This window comes from Amblyraja radiata, chromosome 34 (genome assembly GCF_010909765.2).
Source record: "Amblyraja radiata isolate CabotCenter1 chromosome 34, sAmbRad1.1.pri, whole genome shotgun sequence".
Taxonomy (NCBI): domain Eukaryota; kingdom Metazoa; phylum Chordata; class Chondrichthyes; order Rajiformes; family Rajidae; genus Amblyraja; species Amblyraja radiata.
The window spans coordinates 15,501,780-15,524,968 of record NC_045989.1 but is presented as its reverse complement, the minus strand read 5'-3'; the positions used below and the strand labels follow the sequence as shown (position 1 = coordinate 15,524,968).

The window sequence follows — 23,189 nt, the reverse complement described above, 5'->3', positions numbered from 1 at the left end:
TACTGTGCCATTCCAAAAGTTGAAGCATGAGCTTAAGGCTTTTGCAGATGAAGGCACAGTCACCAATGGTGGAAATACTCCAGGAATGGACGTGGAGATGTATTTGCATGTTGCAGACTGTGTTTTATAAAGATTTGTATTGTAGCTGTACCTCACTCTACTCAAGCAATAAACTCGACTTGACCTGATAGGGAGGTGAGAAGTCAGGGAACATAGGATTTTAAAACCAAACATTGCCGGACCAGAACAAATGAGTGCAGGAGAGGGATGATCATTGATCGATGAAGGGTCTGGGCATGGCAGTTAGGAAGGACATCTGAGTTCTGGAGGCCATTATGTAGAGTTGAAAAAGTGAAGAGCACTCTGTGACTGATGCTGAAAGAACCAAACTGAGTCATCAACCATAAGACCATAAGGAGCAAAATGAGGCCATTCAGCCCATCTAGTTTGCACTGCCATTTGATCATGGCTGATCTATTTTTCCCGCTCAACTCCATTGACCTGCATTCTCTCTAATCTTTAACATCGTTACTAATCAAGAACTAATTAACATCTTTATTAATCAATATCCATTTTAAAACTCCCCAAACGACTTGGCCCCCACCGTCGTTTGTGGCTGTGAATTCCTCAAGTCCACCACCCTCTGACTAGAGAAATTCCCACTCATCTCCTTTCAAAGCCTTGTAGTATAAGACTGCACCCCTTGGTCCTAGACTCTCCCACTACTCCATGTGAGATTGGCCACCACATCTTGCTGGGGCAGGAATACCTACCTCAGTCTTTGCAGGTGGAGTAAATAATAGGGAAAAAATGAGTGGAACACACTGGTGTACAGAGGCTACTGACAGGTCATGTGCAATGAAGGCAAATCTTGCACACAGCACTTACATAAAATTCTACTACGCCCGGGAAAATGCTGCAGTGGGTTGTACCTGGAGGTCTGAGGCCTGCTTCAGTGTTGGTTGAGGGCCTCCACCTGACCTAGACCAATGAGCCTGTAAAGCTGCAGCAAGTAAGAATTCCATTGTACAAATGACACAATCCATAGCTAGTCCTCAATTGCAGCACCCTTCAACATGTAACTTTGTGTTCTCAAGTGGAAATACAAATTATCTCAATATTATGAATGCTTACCAATATCCAGATCCTTAATATTTAAAATCAAAAGTTGTTCATTTGGAAATGAACACAAGACAGTTGGAGCTGGGGTCGATCACTGGCCCTTGAAGACTGCCCGCTGATGATGGCTGATCCATATGGGCCTCAACTCCTCCTGTGTGCCAGTCATAGATCTATCAAATATTTATCCACGTCCACTCTAAATACTTCCAATGATCCAGTTATCACCCACCACCCACCGGGGAAACGAATTCCAGAGATCGATCATCTAGACAGAAGAAATTCATTGGCACATTGGTTTGAATCACCAGTCCCTCATGTTGTAGTTATGTCCACTTGTTCGAGACTGTCCCATGAATAAAACATCCCAACATCCATTCTACCAAGCACCATTAGGATCTTACGATTGAATAAGGTCCCCCCTCGTTCTTCTGAACACCGAGGAATACAGAGGCAAACAATTTCATCTATCTTGAAAGGACAACCCTCTCATCTCAGGAATTATCCAGGTAAATCTCCTTCATACTGCCCCCAATGCTGCTATATCTTTTTATTTTAGCTCAGAGGACCAAACAATTATTCCAGGTGAGGCCACATCAGCGCTCTCTATTGCAACACTGAATGCTGAACAAGTTCAGCGCCAAGTATCAATGTGCAGGACTGGAATTTTTCCAATGCTTTATTGTACAATTGTTCACTAAATATATTTACATGACACTCATTTCAACATCAGTGCAATACATAAGGATGTTGCATATTTACCATTTGTTGAAAATGCTGAAACAATGAGGATTACAGCTGGAACAATATTACCATTTTATAAAGCAACATTTACAATCGCATCATTGAAAATAGTAACAGCTTCACTATTTATCAGAAACATAGTATTTCTATTCAAATCACCAAAACAGCCCGGTTGCTTTGTAAACATATGTGGCCTCTTAATGTGGCATAAAAAAGTATTGGATGGACCTTGGATCCTTTTGGCAACTTTTGGAAATTAACAATGCCAGTTTGCTCATGAGCTGTTTCTCTTTAAGAAAATTGGTTACGATGTCAGCTAAGTATCATCTTCACAGTGATGTGTCAGAAAAATAACTAAGCTAATATGAATTGTCTTGCACCTTTAATAATGACCAGTAGTTTGCAGTTTGGTGAATTAAGAGTGAAAAGTATAAGCAGTCTAAATGTCATCAACAGTTACCTCAATATAAATGTCTTCGTCTGGGGAAGTAAAATGCAACTTACAAAAATGTAAAGTATACTAGTAAGTTTTAGGATGTAACTTAGCTGAGATACATTAACATGCTCTGGATAATCACAGCCCAACATCGCAGAAGTAGAGAGACAAAGCCTGTCACAAATGAAGGATCAATACTTAGTGTTAAAAACCACAGAAAAGCAAGTCAGTGTTAGATTTTAATCCTATAGCAAATTGAAAAAATCCCAAAATACCAGGAGAAAATTCCCTTGGATAATCTTGATTTGGCACTTTATCAGAACAACTGTCTGAGAGACTGAGATAACATCCTTCCCATTTCGTCACTGGAACAGTGGGCTGAAGTACTTTATAATTTTCTGCACACACCTGCACATATTCAGATAAACGTACCCACACATTTAAAACAGACATGCACTAAAGATAACTTCAGCTTCCTTGCATTCTCTCTCGTCTGCTTCTTATGTGGTTTCTTCCGAGGATCTGGTATCGGATTTGAGGCGTACAAATTCTTTGGCCACTTCATCATTGGTCCTCTGGGAGAGTATTCTGAGAATTGTCAGGCCAGTTTCATCCATGTTAATGTTCTTGATGAGGCTGTACCACGAGGCACAGGTCCCTTTCTCGGCAATGTCCTTTAGCTGGATGACGGTCATTCCGATAATCCGGTCTTCTCTGGCAAAGCAGTAATCTTTCACCGTCACATGAAGCTCGAAGGACTCGGGGCTGTTCTCATTGCTCAGAAGGCTGCGGTCATAAACAAACATTTAGTCTGGATATCCTCCCCACCTACAACTTCTACTTCCAGTGACTCACATCTCAGTGTCCATTGCAGCTATTCTCTCTCCAGCTATGAGTCTCAGTTCTCAATGACATCAAGAGTTGCCATGAAAGCTTCATCATGCTCCTCAAGTTTCTCTCTTTCCTTTCTTTCCGCTTTGCCCAGAGGTACAAAAGGGCTGGAGATGTTCTGCCTCCAAGGATATTGCTCTGTTTAGATGTCACTGCGCTGTGCTGCAACGAGTTCATTAGTATTAGGCCCACCCCAACAAAATGCAGCAGCCCCTGAGGCACGAGGAATTGCTCTTGCACAGTTAAGTTTGCACACTGTGCCACTGTGGAGCACAGGAAGCAAAGGCTATGGTATGTTTGTGACCAGGACCAGGAGAGCAGAAGGTTCCTGAGCCAAGTCATGGCTCCATGCAGCACAGAAACAAGCCTGTCGTCCCACAGAGTCTGTGCCTGCCACAGCACTCATTGGCAATCACCCTGCATAACCCCATTCTGCTGCCAAACCATTATCTTGATCCAGAGCAGCACTGAGCCCAAACACTCTCACACCGATTATATTGCAAATCAGATATAAATTAGCTTTGGCTCCACTTCAAAACCAAATATTAACACTATTGTAACAATTACCTTTTTCAAATTAGGCATTTTGATACACGGAGGGAATTCAATTTAAAGCATAAGACTACAAGACATAGGAGCAGAATTAGATCATTTGGCCCATCAAGTCTACTCCACCATTCGATCATAGCTGATCTATTCTTCCCTCTCAACCCCATTCTCTTGCCATCTCCCTGTAACCTTTGACACCCTGACTAATCAAGAATGTATCACTCTGCTTTAAAACACCCAATATCTTTGCTTTCACAGCCGTATGTGGCAGTGCATTCTACAGATTCACCGCCCTCGGCTAAAGAAATTCCTCTTCATCTTCACTCTAAAGGAACGTCCCTTTATTCTGATGCTGTGCCCTCTGGTTCCACACTCTCTCATTACTGGAACCACCATTTCCACATTCTATCTGGGCCTTTCAGTATCCAGTAGGTTTCAATGAGATACCCCCTCATCCTTCTGAACTCCATCGTGTACAGCCTTCATACCCTCCTCATACGCTAACCCAACCATCCCTGGGATCATTCTGGTATTAAGTCTTGTGAAGTGTTTAGCTTGGACAATTTGGGCCAAAGAGACTGTTTCTATGCTGTAGAGTTCAATGACTCTATAATATCATTTTGGGCTCTGTTTATTCTCCAAATAATGATTTGATTTGATTTACTAGACTGCAATATCTTTCAGACTGATACACTTTGATGCCAGCAGCTTAATTGCAGAGGAATACGTAATGAAATGCAACTCTAAGAGATAAATACACAGACGATGCAGGACCACTTACAAGTGAAATGTCTCGTTGTACTTTGGTGACCAAACGTTGTTTTTGGTTTTTGTGGCAAATTTTCTTTTCCTGTCGCTGAGGTTTGGTCCAATCACATGAACTTCTACAAAGGGTCGGAACATGGCCGTTGTTTGCCAGATCAGCTCGTTGACAGCAACAACTGCAAAAAAAAAAAGAGATCAAAGCTCTTCAAATGGTCATAATAGCTGGCACGGTTCAAAGGGTCTGTCACTCGTTACACCAGTGGAGAGTGGTGGGGAGACTTACTTTTAATTGTAACTTTGTGTTCTCCAGTACCAGGGTGAGTGAAGAGGTCTACATGAATCGATACTTCTCCCACTGAGCCATTTGCAGATTGAGCTGAAATGTTATACAATAAACAAAAATAACCAAGTTAGGGAAAGCAACTACAATATGCATAGCAAGGCAGGAGGGTCTCTAAGGTTCAGATATCAATTCAATTTTGTGATCACAAACTATAAAGAATCAATTCATCTAGATTATAAATCAACAATTGAATCAATTGTGAATGTTAATGCCGTCCATGGTGACTACTTTGGAGCAAAATCATTTTCAAAATGTGGCAGAGTGGCACAGCTGGGAGAGGTGCTGCCTCACAACAACAGAGACCCGGGTTCAATCTGTGTGGAATTTGTACATTTTCCCCGTAACTACGTGGGTTTCCTCCGGGTGCTCAGGTTTCCTCTCATAGCTCAAAGACGTGTGGCGTTGTAGGTTAATTGGCTGCTGTAAATTGCCCCGTGTGTGTAGGAAGCAGATGCAAAAGTGGGATAACATACAACGGGTGATGGATGGCTGGTGTGGACTCGGTGGGCCAAAGCGCATGGTTCCATGTTGTATCGCTAACTCTATCCATACAAGCTACGAATAGTCAATAGTACATGGCATGATTTAGCTTGGTTTAATGCTAAAGGGCCTGTCCCACTTGGACAACCTAATCCATGAGTTTAGAAGACCCTAGACGAGTTGAAAAAAATGTCAAGGTCGTGTTGACTCGCCAAAGTAAAAGACCTCCTACCCCATCCTATGATTTTGTTTACGGCCTCCTACGACTGTCTACAACCTCCTACGACCCCCCTCGACCTCAGTCTTCCACACCTAAGACCAACTATGACTAGCTACGAGTGAAAAATGATCACATGATAAAATTATGTCATGTTTGCATTTTTTTCTCGGGCCAGTTACCGACATACGACTACCATCATGACCTACTACGACCTACCTACGAGTAAATAGTGTCAATTTTTTTCCACGCCGACCTTTTTTTTTTACTCGTGAACATTTTTTAATCAGACTGGAAAAAACGATGCGACTTACTTGAGGCCACGAGTACGCGGAGACCACTCACGAGCATGAGGAAGAGTTGCGAAGACCTCCTACGACCTAGTGGCGACCATGCTGCGAGTATGAGTCAAGGGCAAACTCGGCAGAGGTCGCCAATTAGGTCGTGAAAGTGGGACAGGGGCTTAACACTTAGTCTGAACAACAGGTTATGATTTTAAGGTCAATTGTGGATTTGAGCCTAACATCTAAAATGTGTCATTGTTGTGCATGTATCGATTGACATCAATTGAGCAACGGAAGTGGAGCACAAGGGTTTGAAAATACATAATTAGGCAGGAAAAGGACAACTGCAAAGACTGCAGTCATTATCGTTGCAAGCTGTATGTGTCTGTGTGCTGGAGGGCTGGATATAACAGTGTTCAGTCTTCAACACAGAGACACAGCTAATTGGGATGATCATAGTTTACAATGCATCTCGTCAAAATTTCCAAGACGTTAGTTAAGGATGAAATAAAGACATAGGATAAGGAGAAATAAAGATAAAGATAAGGCGAAAAACAGAAGTGGCCAGAATACATTTCAAAAGGGATGGTTGTCTTTGATAAAACTTGTACAAATATTTGATGAAGTAACACGTAGCCTTCAGGAAAATGTTTAACAAAATACCATCTGGGAGATCATTGGAGAAACCTGAGGCATTTGTAGATTGGGAGATAAATGATTGGAATGGAGAGAAAGAAAGCCAGGCTAGAAGATGGCAGTGTCCTCTGCCAGACCACTTGGGATATAGATAGGCTGGGGTGGGCTGCAAGTGGCAAGTTGAATTCAATACTAATAGATATTGGTGGTGTTTTCTGTGGAAATGCTAGTATTAACATGTTGAATAGAAGTGGAATTGGTCCCGTAAAATAAAAGAAAGGATTTGAGAGAGAATCACAGAGCAATGGGAGCAGCTTCTCAGGTACAAGCAATCATGAAGAAAGCTAACAATAACCAGAGTTTTTCCTCAGCGTATGGGGCATAAAATCAATCAGTTAGTGATCGGCTTGTCCAGAACATCGAATCTCACACTCATTACAGCCTCATGTGGAGCCCCAGCCTCTCTACTATAATCAGCATGGAAAGGCCTTAGAGAAAGCATAATGGATTCATTAGGAAGCTGCTCAGTATAAGGGATTAGTAAACTGAAGAAATCTTGAAGCTGGATCCTTTACACGAGAACATAAATTGTGGAACGAAGAAATGGAAAGGCAAATAGAAGCAGTTTGTTCCTGTGTTTGAATGGTGCCATGGATAGAAGAGTTCTTACAAAATTCTTAAGGGGTTGGACAGGCTAGATGCAGGAAGATTGTTCCCGATGTTGGGGAAGTCCAGAACAAAGGGTCACAGTTTAAGGATAAAGGGGAAATCTTTTAGGACTGAGATGAGAAAAACATTTTTACACAGAGAGTGGTGAATCTCTGGAATTCTCTGCCACAGAATGTAGTTGAGGCCAGTTCATTGGCTATATTTAAGAGGGAGTTAGATGTGGCCCTTGTGGCTAAAGGGATCAAGGGGTATGGAGAGAAAGCAGGTACAGGATACTGAGTTGGATGGTCAGCCATGATCATATTGAATGGCGCTGCAGGCTCGAAGGGCCGAATGGCCTACTCCTGCACCTATTTTCTATGTTTCTATGTTTCTAAGAGTTTATAAATGAGGCGAAAAAAATGTTCAGACAAGGTGATGAAGAAAATGGATTGAAATATTGAGGGAAGAGATTGGATGCAGTTAATTTCATGAAGAATAGGCATGCTGGATGGACATTGTGGAGGGCACTGTGTGTATTGCTAATGCCTGATAAGATGAGAGTATCTCTGACAGCTGACACAATCTGTATGAAATAGTGCGTTATAGTAAAGCTTCCTTCTACATCCCAGTGCAGATACTTCCTGAGGATATTTAATAATATTTATTTACATTCATTTGAATTCATTGTAGACAATATTTTACAAGCAAACACCAAATGTTTTTATAACACTTACCAATCTACAGATGCCGAAAATACACCAAAATGTTTCATGCTTTTATTCTGTCCATTTACTTTGCAGCAAACCACATTATACATCACAGAAATGCTGAATGAATGTAAACCCAAGGAGGATCTTGGTAAGAAACTCTTCACTACGACCTCTCAATCCCATCCATCCATCTCTGAGCCCTGCCCTCACCATTTACCTCTCACCCCTGGGCTTAACACTGCATAGAGCTTAGCTACAGTGAATTTCTGTGGTGCAGCCCGAGCTGCTGCCTCTCAGTGCCAGAGACCCGGGTTCGATTTAAATCTCGGCTACTATCTGTGCAGAATTTGTCTGCTTCCCTGTGCTCGCATGGATTCCTCTGGTTGCTCAAATCTCTTCACACATTCCAAAGACAAGCGGGTTTGAAGGTTAATTGGCTTCTGTAAATTGCCCCTAGTGTGCAGGAGTGAAAGTGAGATAGCATTGAACTAGTGTATGGGTGATCGAAGGTGGCATGGACTCGGTGAGCAGAAGGGCCTGTTTCCATGCTATATCTTTAAACTAGAAAAAAACAAATTGTTTGCACTTTCGGACTGTAACACGTGACCTAAATTTAATCCGTATATTTTATTAATGTTGTAAGTCTATGGATCCTCCTCTGTACAAATGTCTGCTTTAAACTGCCTGGATCAAGCGGAAAACTGTGGCCCGATGCAAAAAAATGTGAAATGACAAAATGGGACTGCATGGCCCTGGGCTTGTGGGAATGCTGCCACAGTTCCATGTTGTACAGCCCAGTCATGCTGCAGCCCATCAGCTACAGGGAAACACAGACATTATTCACTCAAGCAAATAACCAATCTGTCTCTTGCTTGAGCATTTGGGATAAGTAATACAGCTGATGTTGCCAACGGCAACTTGAAATGTTTCAGACACAAAGAATTTAAAGGCTGCTGTGACCTTCACACCACAGGTATTTCTGTATCTGTGGATGAGTCTGACTGGAGATAAATCATTAGTGTGCGGTAATGTTCATTCGCTGCCTTCCCCATGAATTAGTGTTCACCACAGTAATTCTCCCTCAGTCTCTGGATGTGGCAGCCTGTACTCCTGATGTTGCCACTGAACATCCAGTAGCAAGTCTGTTCACACTCTCTGCCACAAAGCACACGGCATTGGGGGTTCAGTATTGATGTGGATAGAGAACTGGCTGGCAAACAGGAAGCAAAGAGTAGGAGTAAACGGGTCCTTTTCACAATGGCAGGCAGTGACTAGTGGGGTACCGCAAGGCTCAATGCTGAGACCCCAGCTATTTACAATATATATTAATGATCTGGATGAGGGAATTGAAGGCAATATCTCCAAGTTTGCGGATGACACTAAGCTGGGGGGCAGTGTTAGCTGTGAGGAGGATGCTAGGAGACTGCAAGGTGACTTGGATAGGCTGGGTGAGTGGGCAAATGTTTGGCAGATGCAGTATAATGTGGATAAATGTGAGGTTATCCATTTTGGTGGCAAAAACAGGAAAGCAGACTATTATCTAAATGGTCGCCGACTAGGAAAAGGGGAGATGCAGCGAGACCTGGGTGTCATGGTACACCAGTCATTGAAAGTGGGCATGCAGGTGCAGCAGGCAGTGAAGAAAGCGAATGGTATGTTAGCTTTCATAGCAAAAGGATTTGAGTATAGGAGCAGGGAGGTTCTACTGCAGTTGTACATGGTCTTGGTGAGACCACACCTGGAGTATTGCGTACAGTTTTGGTCTCCAAATCTGAGGAAGGACATTATTGCCATAGAGGGAGTGCAGAGAAGGTTCACCAGACTGATTCCTGGGATGTCAGGACTGTCTTATGAAGAAAGACTGGATAGACTTGGTTTATACTCTTTAGAATTTAGGAGATTGAGAGGGGATCTTATAGAAACGTACAAAATTCTTAAGGGGTTGGACAGGCTAGATGCAGGAAGATTGCTCCCGATGTTGGGGAAGTCCAGGACAAGGGGTCACAGCTTAAGGATAAGGGGGAAATCCTTTAAAACCGAGATGAGAAGAACTTTTTTCACACAGAGAGTGGTGAATCTCTGGAACTCTCTGCCACAGAGGGTAGTCGAGGCCAGTTCATTGGCTATATTTAAGAGGGAGTTAGATGTGGCCCTTGTAGCTAAGGGGATCAGAGGGTATGGAGAGAAGGCAGGTACGGGATACTGAGTTGGATGATCAGCCATGATCATATTGAATGGCGGTGCAGGCTCGTAGGGCCGAATGGCCTACTCCTGCACCTAATTTCTATGTTTCTATGTTTCTAAGTCTAATAATGCAAAATGAAAGCTTTTAAAAATGGCTTGAAATGTGCTCAGCAGTTGTAAGGCAGTCTCTTTTAAGATCAGTGTCTACTGACCTGGCCCGTCTGGTTTTACTTGGTTGGAAACAGATGGGCACTGGTAGGCGTAGGGAGGATTTGTTGCAAAGATGCAAATGTGTTAACCTAGTCAGGCAGTTTGCCAGCTCCTATCGTAGCCAAGCCCAGCAATGTATAAAGCGGCCAGAGATCTAGATTTATGATCTCCATCCCTTGTGTATCCATTCTTCACTCCATATGGTGCATTAACAACTGAAGTTTTAATCAGGGTTTGTGGATTCCTCTCCATACTCTGATTGCAGCTCAAGGGCCCAGGGATAAAGACCAATCTTTAACCAATAACATTTAATGAAACTTGATGTGATTTTATGAATGAATTGACAACCAAGATGTAATTGCAGGAGTTGTGAGACTCAGGGGATGTTGAATTTAATGCTGCTACACTCAAGAGGCAACTGATTCAAACTTACTCTACAAAAGTCGAACACTTTCAATTTCTTCTAATTGAAAAAAAGCTCAGTTCCATGATTCTTTTGAGGTGCTGAAAATCACAGAAGGATAGTTAACGTCATGTTCTTTGCTATTATGTTGAAAGCAGATTCTTAATCTTTTGCTGAAACTTCAGGTGTCTCTTCAGTTCTTGACAACATTTTATATGGAGTTGGTTGTCTCAGTCTCCAAGCAGCTGACAAGTGATACAAACACTGGCAAAGGGGCCAGGCAGGGAGTTTAGCCCGGATGTGCTGGCAAGTATTGTTCGAGGAGTTCATAACCCCAAAGCTTTTGGAGGCAACACTGATGACCGATGATCAACTGAGCAAATTTATTACTGCAACATTCTTTGTTTTATCAAGCCCTTTACTTCAACTTTGTTTCCTTGGTGTCTTCTATTCCCCAGATATATTCATTTTTGAAGTAGATTTGGAGCAAATCTATTCACATTTGATAGATATACGTTACAATAGGATAATAAAGTGCTGAAATGATGCAGTGGGTCAGGCAGCATCTCTGGAGAACATGGATAGGTGATGTTTCAGGTCAGGACCCTTCTTTTTTAGACATTTCTACATATACATGTTACAATCGGACGGCATGGTGGCGCAGCGGTGGAGTTGCTGCCTAAAGGGCCTGTCTCGCTTACACGATTTATTTGATGACTTGCCGGCACCCGTCATAGTCACAGCAGGTTGCCGAAAATATTCACCATGTTGAAAATCCAGCGGCGGCCAGAAAAAGGTACAACTCTTTGGGCGACTACTCACCACCAAATAGGCGTCACCTCGAATGTCACGGTATAAACCCCTAAGGTACAGTGAAATGAACACACAATACACAATAGAATTTAACATAAACATCCACCACAGCATTCTTCACTGTGGTGGAAGGCAACAAAGTTCAGTCAGTCCTCCTCCTTTGTTCATCCATGGTCAGGGCCATGAACCCTCCATAGTCGCCGCTACGGATGGCCGGAAGCACAGGCCCTCTCGTCAGGATGATCGAAACTGCAACGTCGGGACGGTCAAACACACTTGGCGGCTTGCAGTGCCCGAATCCGCCACTTTCCTACCAGAGACCACGGCTTCAGGATGTTATAGGCTGCAGGCCGGCAGTTGGCGCTCTTCTCCGGTGATCCCCGGCAAGGGATCCCAGGCTCCAGATGGTAAGTTCACGCTATACCCGCTGCTAGAAGCTCCGCAGACCACAGCTCCATGATGCCAAAGTCACCAGGCCAGTGATGGGAGCATGCCTTTCTGGCGAACCCCGGCAAGGGTTCACCCCGCTCCGCGATGGAAAAGTCCATGCTGCGCCCGCTGCTGAAGCTCTGGGCCCGACTCCAGGAAAGGCCGCTCCAATCCAAATGTTAGGCCACGAGAGGGGAAGCGGAGAAACGACCTGGAAAAAGTCGCCTCTCCGTCGAGGAAGTGACTGAAAAAAGGTTTCCCCCCTTTTCTCCCCCACCACCCCCCACATAAGACATACCGAGAGACAATAAAACAAACATTTGGACATTCAAAAAAAAATCGAAATAACGAACACACTGCTGGCAGGGCAGCTGACTCGCAGCGCCCCCAACCGACCAGGTCATCTTCCCACCTGGAACATCTTCCCACCTGGAATATTGTGTGCCGTTCTGGTCACCATATCATAGGAAGAATGTGATTTAGGTAGAGAGGGTGCACAAAATATTCACAAGGATATTGCTAGGACTGGAAGACGAGTTATAAGGAGACTGGGTAGGCTGGGGCTATATTCTCTGGAGCAAAGGCGGTTGAGGGGTAACCTTAAAGGTTTATAGGTTCATGTGGGAGATGGTTTGGGACAGTGTTTTCTCCAGAGTAGGGGAGTCTACGACTAGGGGACTTAGGGTAAGGTGAGAGGGGTAAGATTTAAAGAGGACCTGAGAGGTTTGTTTTTCCACAGAGGATTGCGGGTATATGGAATGAGCTACCAGGGAAACTAGTGGAGCTGGATACAATTTAAAAAAAACATTCGGACAGGTACAGGGATAAGAAAGATTTAATGGAACATTTCCCATACTCAGGTGAAAGGGACAAGTTGAGGGTGACAGCTTGAATGGCATGGATGAGTTGGGTCTAAATGCCTTTTTCCATGCTGTATAGCTCAGTAAATCCATGGGTTGCTTTTGCATAGATATATAAACAAGTATATTCAGCACTATCAGTTGTAAAATCATGCAATCTTCCTCTCTTGGTGTCTCCAGTGAAAGTGGTTTTGCGCTGATGTTACTTTAGGTTTTGTTTCAATATATTCTATCAAGCAGATAGACTCTTAAAAAGAGCATGTATAGGAACAACTGCCAGTGGCCACCAATATTAGTACACATCACTCCCCCTCACACATCTTCATTTCTGGCTTAGAGCTTTGTCAACCATCCTTGGACTGAGAGCTTCTGTTGTCCAAGTGTTGGGAAAATAACCAGCGAACAAAGAACCGCAGCAACACCATGACACAACTACACCCTGACCAACTATTGCAACCCCTCCCAGTCAACTCAACATTATCCTTCTACCCCTACCAGCTATCACTGACCATGACTCAGCTACACCCCAACTGGCAATCATAGCGAGTGGCAATCACTGTGGAGCGGCCGGCCGCGGGCAGCGGCGCTGTACTTTACATCGGGAGCCTGGGATCTCTAGATGAGATCGCCAGTTGTGGAGCTCCATCCGGCGCGGCCCTGTTGGCTTCAGAAACCGCGGCCTCCAGTACAGAAGCGGCCGTTCCAGGTGTCCCATGCCGCTGTGAGGATTCTCCCGACGCCGGAGCACCATCACCCGGCGAGAACGGCCTGGAACATCGGGTCTCCGTGGAGGCAACTGTGGAGGCCTCAATAGGCCCGACTATGGGTGAACTGGGGTTGGGGACTGGACATTGTGCCTTCCCTCACAATGGGAACCATTGTGGGGGGATGTTCTTTATGTTTAAATCTCTTATTAATGTTATGTCTGTATTCTTTCTTTATGTGCTGCACTGGCAAGAAGCATTTCACTACACCTAGGTGTATGTGATCATTAAATAACCTTTGAACCTTAGCTACTGACATTAATATAGCCCTGGCCACCAATTACAGTCCCTGCATCCTGCCCCCATGAGTTCTCTGTACACCCCACCTAATGCATAATTCCCCAAGGGCAACTCTCCATCTGCTTAAGTGTTCAGCACCACCCACCATCACCACAAGCCAACACCATTGACGGGGGGGGGGCTGACTTTCCCAGAAAATAGGTACAGAGAACATCTTTCTATCAATTCTTTGTTGACCCTGTCCTGTGTAGGTCTCCATGTTTTAAGCAGGAATTACCAGCTACAACTGGCAAGCTCGCCATTGGACATAGTAGTGCAACATTCACATATAAACAGGGGCATCCCTTCCCGTCATCTTTCTGACCCAATGGTTTGTATATTTTGCAATGGGTGCCATCCACAACAGATTCTGTAGCACAAAACTGTAAAAAAACACAGATGTCACAGAAAATAATCCCTTTAAATTGAACAAAATAGTCCAAAGAGATACATTCTCCAGGAACTCTCATCTGCAAACAAAGTCAACATTTGCCAGGTGTAGACCAAGCACCTGCAAGGTGGGCTAAACCGAAGCATGCACTAAGTCCTCACTGCTCTGCTACTGGCAGCAATCTATCTGCTGGAGGGACTCAGCGGCTCAAGCAGCATCTGTGATGGGAAAGGGATTGTCAATATTTCGTATCAAGACCTTGCCTCAGGACTGATGCAGGGTTTTGACCCATGACGCTGACAATTCCTTTTCACTTCACAGATGCTGCTCGACCCACCGATTGTTTGGTGCTCCAGATCTCTGCATCTGTGGACCCATGCGTCTCCACTGCTCTGCCCTTAGTTAGCTGAAATGTCTTTCTGCAGTCTGCCTCGCTGCTGATTCACATTTAATAACATTAAGTTTCTGGATTTGTCTGCAGGCACAAATTAAAACAATGCAGATAGTTAGGATTACTAATTAGTAGCATGCAGTAAGTGTTTGTTCAACAATGGGATAAACATTAATTAGTGCCATTCAACCTCTTGCATTAAATATTAAATATTACAAGCATAGTATTATTTCTTCAGGCTTTTTGAACTTTGAGGCCATTTCAAATATATCAAACATTTCTTCTGTCTTTTTCTTCTTTTACATTTGAATCAATCTTTCCTTCCTACTCATTCTGCGAGGAATCAATACAAAGCATCCTTTTTAGATCACCAGCTTCTTAGATCCTCCATTGTTTACTTCCCAGTACTTAAAGCTAACTGTGGTGATTTGGTGCCTGGTTCAATCAGGTATCACATCCCTTATCTATGGGCTCTTCTTGCAATGTTGCACATACAGACTTCCCTGGGTGGCAAATGTGGGAGTCAAGAGCAAGTAGCGACAGCCTGGGTGACAGCAATATCAGGTTCAATCTTAAGTATTAATCTTCAGGTTGTAGTCTGAATTTGGAGCAGGATGCTGTTTGAAAGTACACCAAGGTGATATACCTGACCGTGGGTAAGAGACAACAATCTTGTGCTTCTTGATAATAATGATTCAAATACTTCAGGAATGGACTTTACTCAGGGTGAATGTGATATTACTAATGAGTATAGTTTTCCTGATGATGACTCTCTCTACAGGCAGACTTTACAGGCCACCCATTGCTAAAGAAGGGCTTCCATTTTTACAGACGCCCATAAGATGATTTTGTCAAAATGTTGGAAAATATGCAAGAAACACTCGATATAGTAACTGTATCTCCCCAGTGTTGTAATGAATGGCATCAGAAGCACAAAAGACTGACAAGAAAGAACATTTATTAAAAGTGGAGAGATAAAGAAAACTAGTACTGCCACTTGTAGAAACCAATGTATCTATGTATGTTGTACTTTTGGATTTAATAATGTTATGGGAGCTCATTTGTATACAGCAGTGTCCATTAGCAGAATGTTCATAACACATGGATAGTCTGTGTGCAACATAACTAAAATGTTATAATGAAATTCAATGCTGTGTGTTTTGACAAAAGTGGATTCCTGGAAGAAATGCCACTGCAGTCTTCCCAAATAAATTGAATCTGCACAAGAGTTCTTGGTCTCTTGACAGTTTTTAAAGATTTGGGAATCCCATGATGATTTAAGATTGCATTTTATGTTAATAGCAGCATGAATGCCCAAAATGTAGGAAAAATCAAAGGTAGACAGAAATGACTCGGCAGGACAAGCAGCATCTCTGGGGAGATGAATGGGTGATGTTTCGGGTCGAGACCCTTATTCGTAGGAAAAATCTATATCTCTATAGAAGTTTCATTGATAACCTGTTTTTTTATGGAAGACCTTTATTTCTGGAGATGTGGTTGTTGGAATGAATAACTACTGTGAACAGCCCTTCCACCAACACCAGGGAGATTCCACATTATTTATCAGGTGGTGAAACTGCACATCTTGAATTAGTGCAAAGTGTTGTCATGTTACTCCAGTAGAAGATGAGGGGTGTTAAAGTCATTAAAGTTGGATGTTTTCCTTGTGTAATACTAGGATTAAATAATCTAAACAAAACTACGTGCTAAGTTTTTAAATAAATCAAACAGAAAATACTGGTTAACATTAATGCAACCACAACAGCAACAGTATAAGGATTGAGGTGTAGCCCTGACTAAAGTCAATAGTGGGGTGGAAGATTGCAACCTTCACGTGGTCCGCCCTGTTTCGACAAATGCAATCAACCCGGTGTGCACAATCAAATAAGATCAAATAGAACAAGTTGTCCGACAACTTTAGGCTGTGCACACCTTATGCAAGAAGAAGAAAATAGTATTACTGCAAGAGGTGAATAGGTAATAACTTGAAAGGATCTGATGTGCCAAATGTCCCTTTATGTACTACAACATTTCATGGATAGTTGGCGACTGATAACACTTCTCTGAGCAATTGTTAAGTGTGCTGTTGTAACATTTCCATATCCTCATTAATTGAACAATATTTCTCTCTACTCTTCAGATAATAAAGCAATTTTACATAGAAATGTAAACGATGAAACGATATATTTCTGTCACTGGACTCAATATTCAAGAATTATGACAAAACCTTCTCTGTCAATCTAAACATTTATCCAGGATAGACGCAATGTGCTGGAGTGACTCAGCAGGTCAGGCAGCATCTCTGCAGAACATGGATAGGTGACGTTTTACAGAGTGCTGGAGTGACTCAGCAGGTCAGGCAGCATCTCTGGAGAACATGGATAGGTGATATTTTGGGTCAGGACCCTTCTTCAGTGATAGTTCAGACATTTATCTAGTTCTCTCTTTAATTTGAAGGGAACAAATCTTATACATTTTTCCTGGGTGAATCAATTATTTGAAACTTCAGAAATTTATAGTAAAATTCAAATTTCCTTTCACTTGTTGTTTCCATTAATATCTTAAAACTCTTTTAATTCATTGTTTTAGATGTTCCGCTATGTAATTGGAAAATTTCCAATGAACCAGTTCAAAGGGAGTCCGCATGGATTTACGAAGGGGAAATCATGCTTGACTAACCTTCTGGAATTTTTTTGAGGATGTAGGTAGGAAAATGGACAAGTGGGTCGCAGAACTGGGTCTCTGCGCATCCCTCTGCAACTGGATCCTCGACTTCCTCATCCACAGACCACAGTCTGTTCGTATTGGTGGAAATGTGTCAACCTCGATAACAATCAGCACGGGAGCACCTCAAGGCTGCGTGCTCAGCCCCCTGCTGTACTCACTCTATACCCATGACTGCGTAGCCAACCACAGTGCGAACTCCATCATCAAGTTCGCTGATGACACCACTGTTGTGGGGCATATCACTGATGGGGATGAGTCAGAATATAGAAGGGAGATCGAGCAACTGTCCATATGGTGCCAGCGCAATAACCTGGCCCTCAACACCAGCAAAACCAAGGAACTGATTGTGGACTTTGGAAGGAGTAGGAGGGGGACCCACAACCCCATTTATATCAACGGGTCGATGGTTGAAAGGGTCAAGAACTTCAAATTCCTGGGCGTGCACATCTCTGAAGATCATTCCTGGTCCGAGAACACTAACGCAATTATCAAAAAAGCTCATCAGCGCCTCTACTTCCTGAGAAGATTACGGAGAGTCGGTTTGTCAAGGAAGACTCTCTCTAACTTCTACAGGTGCACAGTAGAGAGCATGCTGACCGGTTGCATCGTGGCTTGGTTCGGTAATTTGAGCACCCTGGAGAGGAAAAGACTACAAAAAGTGGTAAACACTGCCCAGTCCATCATCGGCTCTGACCTTCCTTCCATCGAGGGGATTTATCGCAGTCGCTGCCTCAAAAAGGCTGGCAGTATCATCAAAGACCCACACCATCCTGGCCACACACTCATCTCCCTGCTACCTTCAGGTAGAAGGTACAGGAGCCTGAAGACTGCAACAACCAGGTTCAGGAATAGCTACTTCCCCACAGCCATCAGGCTATTAAACCTGGCTCAGACAAAACTCTGATTATTAATAACCACTTTCTGCTATTTGCACTTTATCAGTTTATTTATTCATGTGTGTATATATTTATATCATGGTATATGGACACATTTATCTGTTTTGTAGTAAATGCCTACTATTTTCTGTGTGCTTAAGCAAAGCAAGAATTTCATTGTCCTATACAGGGACACATGACAATAAACTCACTTGAACTTGAACTTGAAGTGAGAGGCAGTGGATGTAGTGTACCTGGACTTCCAGAAAGCATTTGATAAGGTCCCACATAGGAGATTAGTGGGCAAAATTAGAGCACATGGTATTGGGGGTAGGTTGCTGACATGGATAGAAAATTGGTTGGCAGACAGGAAACAGAGAGTAGGGATAAACGGGTCCCTTTCAGAATGGCAGGCAGTGACTAGTGGGATACTGCAAGGCTCGTGCTGGGACCGCAGCTAATTACAATATATATTAATGATTTAGATGAAGGGATTAAAAGTATCATTAGCAAATTTGCAGATGACACAAAGCTGGGTGGCAGTTGAACTGTGAGGAGGATGCTATGAGGATGCAAGGTGACTTGGACAGGTTGGGTGAGTGGGCAGATGCATGGCAGATGCAGTTTAATGTGGATAAATGTGAAGTTATTCACTTTGGTGGCAAAAACTGGAAGGCAGATTATTATCTAAATGGTGTCATGTTGGGAAAAGGGGAAGTACAACGGGATCTGGGGGTCCTTGTTCATCAGTCACTGAAAGTAAGCATGCAGATCCAACAAAATTGCGATAGCAGATTATTATAGTTTTACTGTAATTTGATAAATCAGCATTTGCTGTTCAGGTTTTCTATGTGGAATGTCACATAATGTAGTTGAAGCCTCTAGTCATTTGGTTATGGGAAGATAGTTTTATTTTAGAAATTTGTCGTCTCCCACATAATTTTGAATGCAGAAAGAGTTTACAGGCAAATCAGCAATGAATCTCTTTAATAATTCTGGTGCTTTTGTTGGACAATAAATGTTCATCCCTTGTAGTGCAGGATGATGAAGTAATACAGCTTAGATGATTCCCTTTGCATAAGATTGTGGATCAGACAATAATGATGAGGAAAAACTTCTTACCCAGAGAGTTGTGAATCTGCAGAAGGCAGTGGAGGCCAATTCACTGGATGTTTTCAAGAGAGTTAGATATAGCTCTTAGGGCAAACGGAATCAAGGGATGGAGAAAACAGGAACAGGGTATTTTGGATGATCAGCCATGATCATATTGAATGGCGGTGCTGGCTCGAAGGGCTGATTGGCCTACTCCGGCATCTATGTTACTATGTTGCTGCCAGATCAGTATGAAGTTTAACAATCAATTGACAATTTCGAGCATTTTTAATTTTATGCGTCTTTAACACACCTGCAAATAATGTCAGATTTCCAAGGATGAATACTTATGCAGAAGTTCATTGCCGATACAGATTTAATAGGTTGAATGTTTCTGCTGGAGTTTTATGTCACTTTGGGACATTTTACTTTCCACTTTAAAACATTATATCAAAATCCTAACTGAATCACAATCAACAGGAATTTAAGAAATATAAAATGTAACATTTAGTTTAATTTAGAGATATAGCATGGACACAGGCCCTTTGGCCCACTCAGTCCACACCGGCCATTGATCACCCGTTCACACTAGTTTACGCACTTTCTCATTCACACTTTACACTTTTAGAGCAGTTTGACAGAAGCCAATTAACCTACATATCTGCACATATCTGGAAACTGGAGTATCCAAAGGAAGCCCACGTGGTCACATGGAGAAAATGTCAACTGGTCACGTCATTCACATGTCCAACGCCAGGCTCACGAATTGCCGCTCCATTCCCAGCTGCATTATGGCAGGTTTATCAGGAGGCCAGAGAAAATAATTCAGCTTGTTCTAGTCATAGAGATACACAGCACAGAAAACAGGCCCTTCAGCCCAACTTGCCCATGTCGACCTAGATGCCCCATGTGCACTCGTCCCACCTGACGGGTTTGGCCCATATCCCTCTAAACAGTTCTCATGGCTTCCTTAAAATATGTAATTTCCCACTAATTCCTGGGAGTCCGTAGTTCTTCATCCCTGAAAATGGAGAAGGAGTCCTCAGGATCACACCGAGCCCCTTTGTCAGTTCCATGCGGAAGCCCAGTAAAAGACATTAGTTGCTCTCCAGATGAGGCACTGCCCACCCCGATAAGCTTTCCCTGCTCCAATCATGGTGGTCTCTGGTTCTCAAGATGATTTCTCCAGCTACCTCTGAATACAGAAATCTAGAACAGAAGCAAGTTTGTGAAACTGCAGTACGTGCAGGTAGCTTAAAGAGCAGAGTTCTTTCCCCTAACGTATTTATTCTGCGTTCTATTCCACCACATTTTTGAAATAATCACAATGCAGGGTTGGAAAGCTGACTTCAATTCCTCTTATCTTCCAGGCTCTGTGACTACGACACTGACATTGAGCTTTCACTGCTTTTGGTTCCTTTTATATGCTGCAGCTCCATAGGATCAAACACACCTATCTGTACTTACACATATCAGTTTCATTTGACCTCATCGAATGCCACATACATTTATTTTACAACTAATTTGTTCATTAAATTTTAGCTTGAGCTCATTCCATTTTACAACTTTATTTAATGACCACTTTAATTGTTGCTCTTGTGAATTTAACAGATGGATTGTACATTCTGAATTAATGACCAGTATAATTCATAACTTTGATTATTACATTATAAATGAATAGATAATTTTTTTATTATGAGTGTGACACCAAGACTTTATGTAAGATAAACTCATAGTTTGAATGAAATAAAAATGGTGGTAAGTGTATGTAATTACGGATCTCAGGGCAATAATAGTCAACATCAATAATAGTCAAGGATCACTCTGTTGATAATGAAGGGAACAAGCTGTCAGCAGACGACATTCTACATCCTGACACCAGACAGGTATTGCCTACCATAACCCTCAAGCAACCATGCTCATCTTAAATCTAACCCCAACTTGTCTGCTATCTCCATCTTGCCTCATGGCCGGAGCTGCAATTTAACCTTTAAGGGCAGGAACCAGAGCTCTGGAAAGTGCTTAGGAAATGCCAGAACAAGGGCCCTTGAATGGATGGTGAGTGTGGGAAGTGGGGCCTTGGTGTGTGGACGGTGAGTGTGGATACCCAGCCCAGTGGTTTGCTGGTGAGTGTGGGCACTGGGACCCCGGTGAGAGGACATTGCAAACATCACTGATAACCAGGTACCGAGCACCCGGATTTCCAAATGACTGGAGGGTGGATTGTTGGAGTTACACTATATTTTTAAATGACTTTAAATTCTTTGTACTTACCTGAATTTAACTGAATGTTTTAGTACCTTAATTTGTTTTAGCGTTTAATACATTTATCATCTATATAATTAAAAGTCTCATCTTGACCACTTTCCATCTGCGCTGTATATTGATTTTAGAAAAAACGCTACCCTGTATCGCCGTGATTTTATATATCACATGTTATAACCTGCTCGGTTTACTTTTAATAAAAACTGCTTTCTGCTATTTCATTCTTTTTGGTTGGCACGGCCTTATTCACCAAGACCTTTTGCCCAGAGGTTGAATCGCATCTATTTATGTGGTGCTGAGATATGTGTGTAATGTGGGTGGACACAGAACGCCCTAATGAACTTAATCATAATCATTGTACAATGCAGTTTACTATTCACTTTGTTGCATCTTACCTTGTGAAGACTGAGTGTTGATATATTTTTTAATTAGGGTATCTGTTGTCTGGGTGTAGAGGCTGAGTGCGTATTTCAAGGACAGCAAGTCGGGGCTCTTCTCTAGGAATGTCTTCTTCAAGCCATTTCCTCCAGCATGGAAATATTGCTACAGGCAGAAGAATTCAAGAACACGCATTAATTAACAACATTATAGAAAACTGGTGGGAACAATGCCATTGCAATTTTCTCGGCACCATCAAATGTGCTGAGAACAACAAGAGGAATAAATATTTAAATTCCAAAGCTCATACTGTTGTCTAACTGAGCAAAGTTTAGAAACCCATCCACTAATTTACAACACTTTGAGATTGAACTCATGAGGCCTTGACAATTCTGGACATTTTCAGATGCACAGCATCAAGTATTGATCCCAGAAAACCAAGCCACAGGCACATCCACATGGACTTGTCCTTCCCACGATTTTTGGTGCCAGTTAGTATGGGGCATGAGGTGGGGTGGAGGATACCTCATTTAGAGTGTTCCTCTGCAAGGATGGGGAGAATATCAGTGCCTTACCATCATTCAATGCTCCACATTCGATTGCTCATATTTGCTGCAGAGAAGTACAACAACATCTAAAATGTGTCTTAAACTTTAATGTAAGAATTTTTATAGGCTAAAGTGCACCTTTGACTACCACTGAAAGATTAGTGAAAATCCACTGAGAGTTCAGGACGTTTTTACTGCCAGATAACAACCCTCTGATACTCAACTTTCTTCAACTACTGAAGCAACAGCCCTTTGCAACAACTGCAACATCACCAACAACAACCCTGCACCAACAGGGCCAACCTACAACCCAAGCAGTTCAATCCACCCAGCAGCCTTACACCAAAACGACAAACACCAACACTATCACCAACCTTCCACCATAATGAGCAACTTTAACAATCCTCACACACCCGTACACCAACAATCCTCCATCAACTCCTCCCCAACACAATGCTAGGGAATCTCCCACTCGCACTCTAGACCAACAGAAGGGGGCACAGTACAGGAAGCTCCATAGGCTTGAGTGGGAATTTCTGGCTGGAAGTTAGGAGGAGAAAGATAAATCAAATAGCTTGATTTTTAATTAACTTTCCTTTAATGTTTTAAATTATTTATCAGTATGTAAATATGTTTTTGATTTTGTTTCCGGCTTTTTAAAAATTATTATTGTAAGTAATCTTGACAGCTTTTAAATCTCTCTCTTTGTTAAACACTTTTAAAATCTATTACAAAAGCTTTAGCAAGTTGACAGA

The 23,189-nt window shown here is 42.6% G+C and overlaps 1 protein-coding gene across 4 annotated transcripts in view; it reads right to left on the bottom strand.

Annotated features, from left to right (window-relative positions):
- Positions 1-1,780: 1,780 nt before the first annotated feature.
- The window catches only part of unc13c (unc-13 homolog C), a 378,167-nt gene continuing 356,758 nt past the window's right edge, over positions 1,781-23,189 (bottom strand). For 3 of the 4 annotated variants that reach the window (XM_033050677.1, XM_033050678.1, XM_033050676.1), the window contains 4 exons: positions 21,904-22,051; positions 4,788-4,880; positions 4,521-4,680; positions 2,800-3,085 (listed from right to left, as the gene is read on the bottom strand). In XM_033050677.1, coding sequence (XP_032906568.1) covers positions 2,800-3,085; positions 4,521-4,680; positions 4,788-4,880; positions 21,904-22,051 — 687 coding nt within the window. Of the gene's footprint in view, positions 3,086-4,520; positions 4,681-4,787; positions 4,881-21,903; positions 22,052-23,189 lie in introns of all 4 variants that reach the window. The other variant, XM_033050675.1, reaches the window with a different exon arrangement.